The sequence below is a fragment of the Coregonus clupeaformis genome, chromosome 23, assembly GCF_020615455.1.
Source record: "Coregonus clupeaformis isolate EN_2021a chromosome 23, ASM2061545v1, whole genome shotgun sequence".
NCBI lineage: Eukaryota > Metazoa > Chordata > Actinopteri > Salmoniformes > Salmonidae > Coregonus > Coregonus clupeaformis.
In genome coordinates, this window is record NC_059214.1 from 8,350,266 (window position 1) to 8,363,108 (window position 12,843).

The window sequence follows — 12,843 nt, forward strand, 5'->3', positions numbered from 1 at the left end:
TGTCTAACGCGACTTAAAAAAAAAATAATATATATATATATATATTGCGTAGTAGAACTGCATAAGTGCTGCTGTCCACATTCTGGAGGACCGAGTTTTGAAACTATGCAAGTATCCATTTCAATACGGCAAGGAAAATGGTCAGTGAGCTGTTCTCTCATTTGTGTCTGGAAGTAGCTAGCAAGATAGCCAATGTTAGCCAGTTAGCTTGGGTGCTTGACTGCTGTTGGGTCAGCTAGCTAACATTACGTGTATGATCGGCTTTAAAAAAAAAAATATATATATATATATATATATATATATATATATATATATATATAGTGTAGTAGAACTGCATAAGTTTTGCTCTCCACTTTCTGGAGGACCGTGTTTTGAATGAAATCAGTGGAATTAGAGTATGATAGCTAAGGAGATGGAGAAAACACCCGTCTCCGGATTATATCTTCAAACTAAGGGCAACCATGGCATCTGTGACAGGGAGAAGCGTCCATTCATGATGTACAGTGGGGGAAAAAAAGTATTTAGTCAGCCACCAATTGTGTAAGTTCTCCCACCATAATTTGCAAATAAATTCATTAAAAATCCTACAATGTGATTTCCTGGATTTTTTTTCTTCTCATTTTGTCTGTCATAGTTGACGTGTACCTATGATGAAAATTACAGGCCTCTCTCATCTTTTTAAGTGGGAGAACTTGCACAATTGGTGGCTGACTAAATACTTTTTTCCCCCACTGTATATGGGTAAGATAGTCTAGCTAGCTACATTTCCAGATATTACACGTTTCTAATTTTGACAAAGTCATTTTCATTTCAAGTTAAAGTATACTGTTAGCTAACTAGCTAATGTTAGTTGGCTGGCTCGCTAGCTAACATTACATGTATGATCTGTGTAGTAATATTATTCATATCTCAGTGCCATTTGCTTTGCTAGTTATAGCCTAATGTTAGCTAGCTAACATTGAACCTGGTTAGTTAGCTACCTGCAGATTCATGCAGGTTAGTAACGTCATGAGTTGGGATTATGCTTAGTTGTTTAGCTAACTAGCTAGCTAATCCCAACTCTCAGGTCTTTTGTTAAGACGTCTTAACAAAAGACTCCACTATGCAGGTAACCATTTCAATAGAATGTTCATGATGTCAATGAGACAACTGTTGATAGACGTAGCTGGTAAATTTGCTCTGGCTATCTACTCCGATTTCAGAGCGCTCTCTGAGTGTGCCAGAACGCAGAATAACTGACACATTTACGAACACTCAACACCCGTTGAATATGGCCGGTGACAGTAAACGTTGGCAAAAAAGCATCATTCAATTGTTGCCAGCAGCACAGTTGCAGTCACCAACGCTCTGGATAACATAAAAACAGCCTAATCAGCTCTGCTAGGGCGAGTAAAATGGTCAGTGAGCTGTTCTTTTGTGTCTGGAAGTAGCTAGCAAGCTGGCCAACTTTACCCAGTTAGCTTGGGTGCTTGACTGCTACTGTTAGAACAGAACGCTTGGATCAACCCTACTCCTCGGCAAGAGCGTCCAGTGTGCTCTCTGAACACTCAGAGCGAAACGCTCTGAATTTACGAATGGACAACCAGACAACGCTCTGTTTACGGGCGGGGCTATAGTTTAAGAGGGTGTGAACGATGCTGAATGGGTGTAGACAAAGAAAATCTCTCCAGTGAGTGCACCAAAACATTCAAAGGCCATTTTCTCAAAAGTGAGGTTACAAGTTTATCAACTTTCAAAGCAGAATTACATTCCCATTGTTCCTCAACTGTAGTGTTTGATATACCATTTTCTAGCTCTGAGTATCTACTTTTATCCAATATAAAAAACACAATTTCAAATTTTGCTACATAAGACTGAATCGAGCTGGTTGGCCACATATGTGATCCAACTGCCCCACAGTCCAAAGTAATAAGGTTGATATAGTCTATTAAAGTAATCAGACCAGATATTTTAATATATTTAACTTTGACTATATTTAACCCATTCATTTAAGTAAAACGTTGTAAACTTCTTCCACAAAAATAATCTGATTATTCCATTCATAATTGCCCAAGGGGAAAAGTTGTACTGAATTGAGTTGAATTGTACAAGTGTCTCATGGATGGTTGGGAGTTACAGTATAATTGTGCTAGAGATGGTCTGCTACACTGGGGCGTCAGGAAAACAGTAGGTTTTTAGCTGCTACACTGGACGAGTGCATTTTTGCCAGGGTGAGCCACTTTATAAAATTCTTCCATGTTACACTGAGCAGCAAGAGCCTCTCGTGAAGCCGTGCTGCGTATGCATAGGTTTCATTGAAATAAATAGGAGCGTCTCACGCTATGCAAAAGTTACGTGTCGAGTGTAGCAGGCTAGTTAGACACACACCTGGGTCCTGCATAGATGTGGGCTTGTTCATGGGTGAGGCGACCCGCAGGTAGATCTTCTGTCTCCAGGACACTTTGCGGGGGGTGAGGGGTACACTCACACTGTCACTGCTGCATCCAGACAGGGTCCTCTTCCTACCCTCCCAATTACTGATGGACAGAGGGGGAGGGATAGACAGGGAGAAGTGTGAGAGTGGGCATAAATCACACACAGATGTACTGTCACAAATACACGCAGGCACACACAGATATGAGCATACACACTACACGGACAAACTAAAGGTCATACGCACGCATGTGCACACACAATCCTAATTTTCCCACTGTGACAGAGGAAGCCTTATACAGACTGCTAATCAACATAATCTCTCTGTCTGTACTGCAGAAGGGTTTGTGGTTACACAATCAAGACAAACCTAAAAGGAACATTTCTCACAACAGAAAACATTGACTGAAGACCGATTCACACAAATATTGATTAATAAAGAAGAAATTAGTACAGTAGCGCCATAATTAGTACATAAAACAAGAGCAAACATCAAGACACAGAGGCAGCCATTGCTACATGGATATTTCAATCATTTCAAAGAAGAAGCAGTCTGATAGGAGAGAGGAGAATAGGGTTAGGAAGCTGATTGATATATTCCATTACTATGGCTCTGTCCAGAATGGCACCCTATTGTGAAAAAATGCATAGTGAATAGGGTGCCTTTCTCACATGTCACCTCACACATGTGATGTATCATACAGTGCCTTCAGAAAGTATTCATACCCCTAAACAATTTCCCCATTTTGTTGCGTTACACCCTGAATTTAAAATGGATTCAATTCAGATTTTTTGGGGTGCACTGGCTTACACACAATACCCCATAATGTCAAAGTGTAATTATGATTTTCGACATTTTTACAAACAAATTAAAAATGAAAAGCTGAAATGTCTTGAGTCAATAAGTATTCAAACCCTTTGTTATGGCAAAAAATGGGCTTAACAAGTCACATAATAAGTTGCATGGACTCACTGTTTGCAATAATGTTTAACATGATTTTTGAATGACTACCTCATCTCTGTACCCCACACACACAATTATCTGTATGGTCCTTCAGTCGAGCAGTGAATTTCAAACACAGATTCAACCACAAAGACCAGGGAGGTTTTCCAATACCTCACAAAGAAGGGCACCTATTGGTAGATGGGTAAACATTTTTAAAAAGCAGACATTTGGAATATCCCTTTGAGCATGGTGAAGTTATTAATTACACATTGGATGGTGTACCAATACACCCAGTCACTACAAAGCTACAGGCGTCCTTCCTAACTTTGTTTCCGGAGAGGAAGGAAACCGCTCAGGGATTTCACCATGAGGCCAGTGGTGACTTTAAAACAGTTACAGAGTTTAATGGCTGTGATAGGAGAAAACTGAGGATGGATCAACAACATTGTAGTTACTCCACAATACTAACCTATTGACAGAGTAAAATAAGGAAGCCTGTACAGAATACAAATATTACAAAACATGCATCCTGTTTGCAACGAAGCACTAAAGTAATAACACAACAAATGTTATATTTGGGGCAAATCCAATACAACACATTACTGAGTGCCACTCTCCATATTTTCAAGCATAGTGGTGACTGCATCATGTTATGGGTATGCTTGTAATCGTTAAGGCCTGGGGAGTTTTTCAGGAAAAAAAATTAATAAATGGAATGGAGCTAAACACAGGCAAAATCTGGTTCAGTCTGCTTTTCACCAGACACTGGGAGATAAATTCACCTTTCAGCAGGACAATAACTTAAAACACAAGGCCAAATATACACTGGAGTTGCTTACCAAAAAGACATTGAATGTTCCTAAGTGGCCAAGTTACAGTTTTTACTTAAATCTACTTGAAAATCTATGGCAAGACCTGAAAATGGTGGTCTAGCAATGAACAACAACCAATTTGACAGAGCTTGAAGAATTTTGAAAATAACAACGGGCAAATGTTGCACAATCCAGGTGTAGACCCCTGTAGCTCAGTTGGTAGAGCATGGTGCTTGCAACGCCAGGGTTGTGGGTTCGTTTCCCACGGGGGGCCAGTATGAAAATGTATGCACTCACTAACTGTAAGTCTCTCTGGATAAGAGCATCTGCTAAATGACTAAAATGAAATGAAAAATAGACAGCTCTTAGAGACTTACCCAGAAAGACTCACAGCTGTAATCGCTGCCAAAGGTGCTTCTACAAAGTATTTACACAGGTGTGTGAATACTTATGTAAATTAGATATTTCAGTATTTCATTTTCAATACATTTGCTAACATTTCTAAAAACACGTTTTCACTGTCATTATGGGGTATTGTGTGTAGATGGGTGAGAAACATATATTTAATCAAATTTTAATTCAGGCTGTAATACAACAAAATGGTATGCAAGCTTTTTGAAGGCACAACACGTAATACACCCATTTACGTGAAACTTGAGAAAATAAATACAGGTTCAAGTCACACTCTGTAAGATGTGCATACCATAGAAGAGTGGGCCACCAACAAGGACTGTGGCTTTAAATGTCAAAGAAATGTAGACATGACTTGAAAATGTCCTTGTACTGCAGTTAACACTAGATAATACATTTCAAAACATGTATCCCCTAGAGAGAGGTCACGGCTACAGGGACACTGTTGCTGAGACGGTGGTTGTGCCACCACATCCTATAATGGAGTTGTGTCATTTTAGGAGAAAGTTCAATTTGAGATTGGATTGCATCTCCATGTGGTCAGGAAGTGGAAAACTGACCGGCAATCCAATTGAACCTGCACCCAAACTGACACACCACATTTTCCTCTGTATCTCTCTCTCAGACACTGGCACCTAGCTTCTAGAATGTCAATGGGTTCCTCACCTCAACTCCTTTCCTTCATCTGCACAAGTCAGAGTGATAAAGATCAAGGAGCGAGGACACAAGGGAAGGACGTCACTTTACACTATTGAGACACAGTCCATGTAGATCACTCCTCAGCTCTTCCAGCCAGTGCAGATTAAGGAGAGGGTGCAAGGGAAGGATGTCAATTAACAGTATTGAGACTAGGGTTTAATAGCGGGAACCGGGTTAATGAGATTTACTGAGATTTCCAGCCCAAACCCACTCCCGTTTTCCGGGATAAATAACTGCGAGAAACTGGTAAATTATAACAAATTATTTATATGAACAGCATGAAGTGAAATTGAACTGTTAAATTATATGCAATGTCTAAATCTGGCTTCTCTGCGACCTTCTCTGCGACCTTCTCTGCTCTGTATGATCAATCATCAATGCTCAGGGTGGGGAAAGACAGCGCATATCAGTATGGAGCACAGTTCACAATGCATGCATGCATGCATGCATCATCTCATCAGCTGGTAACTTTTTTTTTGTGACAGGTAGCCTACATTTGCTACAAGTAATATTATGACTGAATGTGAGTCCAATTTACACATCTCCATCTGACTTTTGGGGGTCATCTTAAAAAAAAGAAATAACAATGGATTTTTATTTTTTTAGCTGCAGTGTTTTCAAACAGCCTATCACTCAATAACGTTGCTTTAACACAAGGAGAGCCAAGAGCGGCATAATGACGCAAAACTAATTTACTTTTTTAAATACTAAACACACGTACCATATTCATCCTGCCAAAATACCTCCTGGGTCTGTTCTTGCTGCAATGGAAAAATCCTCGGGAAAGGTGACTGTGTCTTGCCGTTCAACTGTCCATTGATGAGTGAATTGATCATATAACTTAGCTTTGTGTTCATAGTATGTTGTCTTTCCCAAAGGTCTATGACAGTGGCCACACTTTCATGGGCCAAGTCCTGGTTTTGAGATCATCTGCCTTGCACTTTGACATGATAGCGACACAAAATCTATTCTTACAGCCAATAGTCAATACATAATACAGTTGAAGTCGGAAGTTTACATACACCTTAGCCAAATACATTTAAACTCAGTTTTTCACAATTCCTGACATTTAATTCCAGTAAAAATTCCCTGTTTTAGGTCATTTAGGATCACCACTTTATTTTAAGTATGTGAAATGTCAGAATAATAGTAGAGAGAATGATTTATTTAAGCTTTTCTTTCTTTCATCACATTCCCAGTGGGTCAGAAGATTACATACACTCAATTAGTATTTGGTAGCATTGCCTTTAAATTGTTTAACTTGGGTCAAATGTTTCGGGTAGCCTTCCACAAGCTTCCACAATAAGTTGGGTGAATTTTGGCCCATTCCTCCTGACAGAGCTGGTGTAACTGAGTCAGGATTGTAGGCCTCCTTGCTCGCACACGCTTTTTCAGTTCTGCCCACACATTTTCTATAGGATTGAGGTCAGGGCTTTGTGAAGCCCACTCCAATACCTTGACTTTGTTGTCCTTAAGCCATTTTGCCACAATTTTGGAAGTATGCTTGGGATCATTGTCCATTTGGAAGACCCATTTGCGACCAAGCTTTAACTTCCTGACTGATGTCTTGACAAGGTGCTTCAATAAATCAAGATAATTTTCCTTCCTCATGATGCCATCTATTTTGTGAAGTGCACCAGTCCCTCCTGCAGCAAAGCACCCCCACAGCATGATACTGCCACCCCCGTGCTTCACGGTTGGGATGGTGTTCTTCGGCTTGCAAGCTACCCCCTTTTACCTCCAAACATAACGATGGTCATTATGGCCAAACAGTTCTAGTTTTGTTTCATCAGACAGACCAGAGGACATTTCTCCAAAAAGTATGATCTTTGTCCCCATGTGCAGTTGCAAACCGTAGCCTGGCTTTTTTATGGCAGTTTTGGAGCAGTGGCTTCTTCCTTGCTGAGCAGCCTTTCAGATTATGTCGATATAGGACTTGTTTTACTGTGGATATAGACACTTTTGTACCTGTTTCCTCCAGCATCTTCACAAGGTCCTTTGCTGTTGTTCTGGGATTGATTTGCACTTTTCACACCAAAGTACGTTCATCTCCAGGAGACAAAACGCGTCTCCTTCCGGAGTGGTATGACGGCTGCGTGGTCCCATGGTGTTTATACTTGCATACTATTGTTTGTACAGATGAACGTGGTACCTTCAGGCGTTTGGAAATTGCTCCCAAGGATGAACCAGACTTGTGGAGGTCTACCCTCTTTTTTCTGAGGTCTTGGCTGATTTCTTTTGATTTTCCCATGATGACAAGCAAAGAGGCACTGAGTTTGAAGGTAGGCCTTGAAATACATCCACAGGTACACCTCCAATTGACAAAAATGATGTCAATTAACCTATCAGAAGCTTCTAAAGCCATGACATCATTTTCTGGAATTTTCCAAGCTGTTTAAAGGCACAGTTAACTTAGTGTATGTAAACTTCTGACCCACTCGAATTGTGATACAGTGATTATAAGTGAAATAATCTGTCTGTAAACAATTGTTGGAAAAAGTACTCGTGTCATGCACAAAGTAGCTGTCCTAACTGACTTGCCAAAACTATAGTTTGTTAACAAGAAATTTGTGGAGTGGTTGAAAAACGAGTTTTAATGACTCCAACCTAAGTGTATGTAAACTTCCGACTTCAACTGTATGTGAGGCAGAGATATTCTATAGAATTATCGATACATGCTTTGAGCAAAGTCTTAGGGATCTGTGAACGTAGAGCCAAAGATGGTGGATAAATGAAGATGTCTTACTCAGGCAGTTTACCATTGAAAAATTGGACACAGTTCTGGTCTACTTAAGGGCTGGCTCTCCCATAGACACCAATACGATAGCAGCTGTGTCTTGTCTACTTGTACAGTGGGGGAAAAAAGTATTTAGTCAGCCACCAATTGTGCAAGTTCTCCCACTTAAAAAGATGAGAGAGGCCTGTAATTTTCATCATAGGTACACATCAACTATGACAGACAAAATGAGAAAAACAAATCCTGAAAATCACATTGTATGATTTCTAATGAATTTATTTGCAAATTATGGTGGAAAATAAGTATTTGGTCACCTACAAACAAGCATTATATACCCTTTGTTGGAAATGACACAGGTCAAACGTTTTCTGTAAGTCTTCACAAGGTTTTCACACACTGTGGCTGGTATTTTGGCCCATTCCTCCATGCAGATCTCCTCTAGAGCAGTGATGTTTTGGGGCTGTCGCTGGGCAACACAGACTTTCAACTCCCTCCAAAGATTTTCTATGGGGTTGAGATCTGGAGACTGGCTAGGCCACTCCAGGACCTTGAAATGCTTCTTACGAAGCCACTCCTTCGTTGCCCGGGCGGTGTGTTTGGGGTCATTGTCATACTGAAAGACCCAGCCACGTTTCATCTTCAATGCCCTTGCTGATGGAAGGAGGTTTTCACTCAAAATCTCACGATACATGGCCCCATTCATTCTTTCCTTTACACGGATCAGTCGTCCTGGTCCCTTTGCAGAAAAACAGCCCCAAAGCATGATGTTTCCACCCCCCATGCTTCACAGTAGGTATGGTGTTCTTTGGATGCAACTCAGCATTCTTTGTCCTCCAAACACGACGAGTTGAGTTTTTACCAAAAAGTTCTATTTTGGTTTCATCTGACCATATGACATTCTCCCAATCCTCTTCTGGATCATCCAAATGCACTCTAGCAAACTTCAGACGGGCCTGGACATGTACTGGCTTAAGCAGGGGGACACGTCTTGCACTGCAGGATTTGAGTCCCTGGCGGCGTAGTGTGTTACTGATGGTAGGCTTTGTTACTTTGGTCCCAGCTCTCTGCAGGTCATTCACTAGGTCCCCCCGTGTGGTTCTGGGATTTTTGCTCACCGTTCTTGTGATCATTTTGACCCCACGGGGTGAGATCTTGCGTGGAGCCCCAGATCGAGGGAGATTATCAGTGGTCTTGTATGTCTTCCATTTCCTAATAATTGCTCCCACAGTTGATTTCTTCAAACCAAGCTGCTTACCTATTGCTGATTCAGTCTTCCCAGCCTGGTGCAGGTCTACAATTTTGTTTCTGGTGTCCTTTGACAGCTCTTTGGCCTTGGCCATAGTGGAGCTTGGAGTGTGACTGTTTGAGGTTGTGGACAGGTGTCTTTTATACTGATAACAAGTTCAAACAGGTCCCATTAATATAGGTAACGAGTGGAGGACAGAGGAGCCTCTTGAAGAAGTTACAGGTCTGTGAGAGCCAGAAATCTTGCTTGTTTGTAGGTGACCAAATACTTATTTTCCACCATAATTTGCAAATAAATTCATTAAAAATCCTACAATGTGATTTTCTGGATATTTTTTTCTCAATTTGTCTGTCATAGTTGACGTGTACCTATGATGAAAATTACAGGCCTCTCTCATCTTTTTAAGTGGGAGAACTTGCACAATTGGTGGCTGACTAAATACTTTTTTTCCCCACTGTATATGAACCAGAATTTTTTTTGCCAGTGAGATGTCTAGCCTCCTCTTCCATCTCTGTTGGAGCAACCATATACAGTCATTTGGAGCGACGCACTTGTAGTGAGTTTGTTTTGATTGGACAGAAAGTGTAGTTTCATGAAACCCCGGCACAAACTCATCAGCCAATCAAATGCATGGGAATAGAAGGGAGGGCGTAGTGATTGAAAGGTAAATAACCCAATCAAATTACCAAAACCATAAGTGAAGGTGTGACGGTTGAAAATTAACGGTAGGTAACGTACTTTTGTACATTGCACTGTTCCGTACATTTGACCTTATTTTAGCGCACCAAAAACGTAATACTTCCAGGTCAACTGTAATATAAATACCATTGTAAAGCACAATTTCTCCCCTTTCCAGCAAAGTCAATGATGAGACCTTCATGCTGCCCGTCTCTGCATGATCGAAGAAAGCAATGGAGCTCCGCCGGGTCTTTTTAAAAATGGCGGGTGGGGAAGCGAAAGCTACTACGTCATAATGAAAAGGGGAGATATGTCGTGTAGGGAACCGGCTTTTTTCACCTGATTTGTCCAACTTACCACCTCTAAAATGTAAATAAAACACTATAAAGAGTTTATATAATGTCTCATTACATACCTATTTGAAGGTTTGTGTCGAATTTGAATAGGATTTTTAGGGCGGCGCTAAATTTATCTTCACAATTAAACTGTGGGTGTCACGGTTTTTGAGAGTCATGATGGCTCGCAGTGATTACGCGAAAATTAACAATTGATTGAATTTACTATTGATGAACTCACAAGTAATTAACTTTACACTCACCATTGATCATTTCTTGTTTTTAATCTGCGAGAGAAGTGCTACACCTGGTGGAAAGAGGATGTACGGCACAGAATGAGTTGAATAATGTGTGCCGTACGTCACGTCGTGACATGTCACACTTTAACATACAACGTCAGCGGGGTCAGTTTTTTCAACTTTTCTCCAATACTATTGGTCCATTACCATGTCAATCAACGCTGAATCAAAACTTAGTTGACACCCTGGATTTTGATGCCAACACAGTCGCTACAGTCCGATTAGCTTTCATTGCAACCTTGTTTGAATGCCACGGTTGGCCACATACACTACCGGTCAAAAGTTTTATAACACCTACTCATTCAAGGGTTTTTCTTAATTTTTTACATTGTAGAATAATAGGGAAGACATCAAAACTATGAAATAACACATATGGAATCATGAAGTAACCAAAAAAGTGTTAAACAATTCAAAATATATTTTATATTTGAGATTCTTCAAATAGCCACCCTTTGCCTTGATGACAGCTTTGCACACTCTTGGCATTCTCTCAACCAGCTTCATGCAGTAGTCACCTGGAATGCATTTCAATTAACAGGTGTGCCTACATAACAGTTAATTTGTGGAATTTATTTCCTTCTTAATACGTTTGAGCCAATCAGTTGTGTTGTGACAATGTAGGGGTGGTATTCAGAAGATAGCCCTATTTGGTAAAATACCAAGTCCATATTAATGCAAGAACAGCTCAAATAAGCAAAGAGAAACGACAGTCCATCATTACTTTAAAACATGAGTCAGTCAATACGGAACATTTCAAGAACTTTGAAAGTTTCTTCAAGTGCAGTCGCAAAAACCATCAGGTGATATGATGAAACTGGCTCTCATGAGGACAGCCACAGGAATGGAAGACCCAGAGTTAACTCTGCTGCAGAGGATAAGTTCATTAGAGTTATCAGCCTCAGAAATTGCAGCTCAAGTAAATGCTACACAGAGTTCAAGTAACAAACACATCTCAACATCAACTGTTCAGAGGAGACTGTGTGAATCAGGCCTTCATGGTCGAATTGCTGCAAAGAAATCACTACTAAATGACACCAATAAGAAGAAGAGACTTGCTTGGGCCAAGAAACACAAGCAATGGACATTAGGCCGGTGGAAATTTGTCCTTTGGTCTGGAGTCGAAATTTGAGATTTTTGGTTCCAGCCGTGTCTTTGTGAGATGCAGTGTAGGTGAACGGATGATCTTCACATGTGTGGTTCCGTGAAGCATGGAGGAGGAGGTGTGATGCTGTGGGGGTGTTTTGCTGGTGACACTGTCAGTAATTTATTTAGAATTCAAGGCACACTTAACCAGCATGGCTACCACAACATTCTGCAGCGATACGCCATCCCATCTGCTTTGCGCTTAGTGGGACTATAATTAGTTTTTCAACAGGACAATGACCCAAAACACACCTCCAGGCTGTGTAATGGCTATTTGACCAAGAAGGAGAGTGATGGAGTGCTGCGTCAGATGACCTGGCCTCCACAATCACCCGACATCAACCCAATTGAGATGGTTTGGGATGTTGGACCGCAGAGTGAAGGAAAAGCAGCCAACAAGTACTCAGCATATGTGGGAACTCCTTCAAGACTGTTGAAAAAGCATTCCTCATGAAGCTGGTTGAGAAAATGCCAAGAGTTTGCAAAGCTCTCGTTGAAATATGGAGCCACTTACGTGACATTATGTGATGTTGACTGTGCTTGTATCCTCGACTGAGTGTATCCTCATTGTAGGCTATTACTCCTGCACCCAAATGAGCCAGTTAATGACAGCTAGGTTCTCCCACGGTGGAGAGACGATTGTATCAGTTATGGCAAGAATGCACATATTGGGTAGCAGAGCGGAAGATCTGTAACAGAGGTATAACCCTTTGAAGCCACCATGCCATATTAGTACGACACTAAGTGTAGTGTCTAGTGGTACCTAAGTTTTATCAACGGATGGGTAGAGATGTCTACACTGAACTGGAGAGAGGGTAGGGCCTGGGTCTGCGGTGTATGCAGAAGTCGAAATGTTCCTCCTCCGTCCTATGGATTTTGCGTTTCTGATGCATGTCAGTGATAGATGGCCCAAACAACCCACTGGGTGTAATAGGGAGATCCAAGAGGCCTGACCTTCCCCTGAACATAAGACTGGCCAAGGCCAGCCAAAGGGACCTCTCTCCTACTACCGCAAGGCTCATGGTACAGCTCATGATGACACAGATTTCCTCTCACATAGCAGGGTCGCCTGTGCGTTGACTTGCCATGTTTTTCAAGCAGCTCGACTTGGTAAGCCGTAAGTTA

At 41.1% G+C, this 12,843-nt stretch overlaps 1 protein-coding gene across 2 annotated transcripts in view; it reads right to left on the minus strand.

Moving 5' to 3' along the window:
- The window catches only part of LOC121536603 (TBC1 domain family member 4), a 154,765-nt gene that overhangs the window by 52,927 nt on the left and 88,995 nt on the right, over positions 1-12,843 (minus strand). For both annotated transcript variants that reach the window (XM_041844002.2, XM_041844003.2), the window contains one exon: positions 2,368-2,516. In XM_041844002.2, coding sequence (XP_041699936.1) covers positions 2,368-2,516 — 149 coding nt within the window. The remainder of the gene's footprint in view (positions 1-2,367; positions 2,517-12,843) is intronic.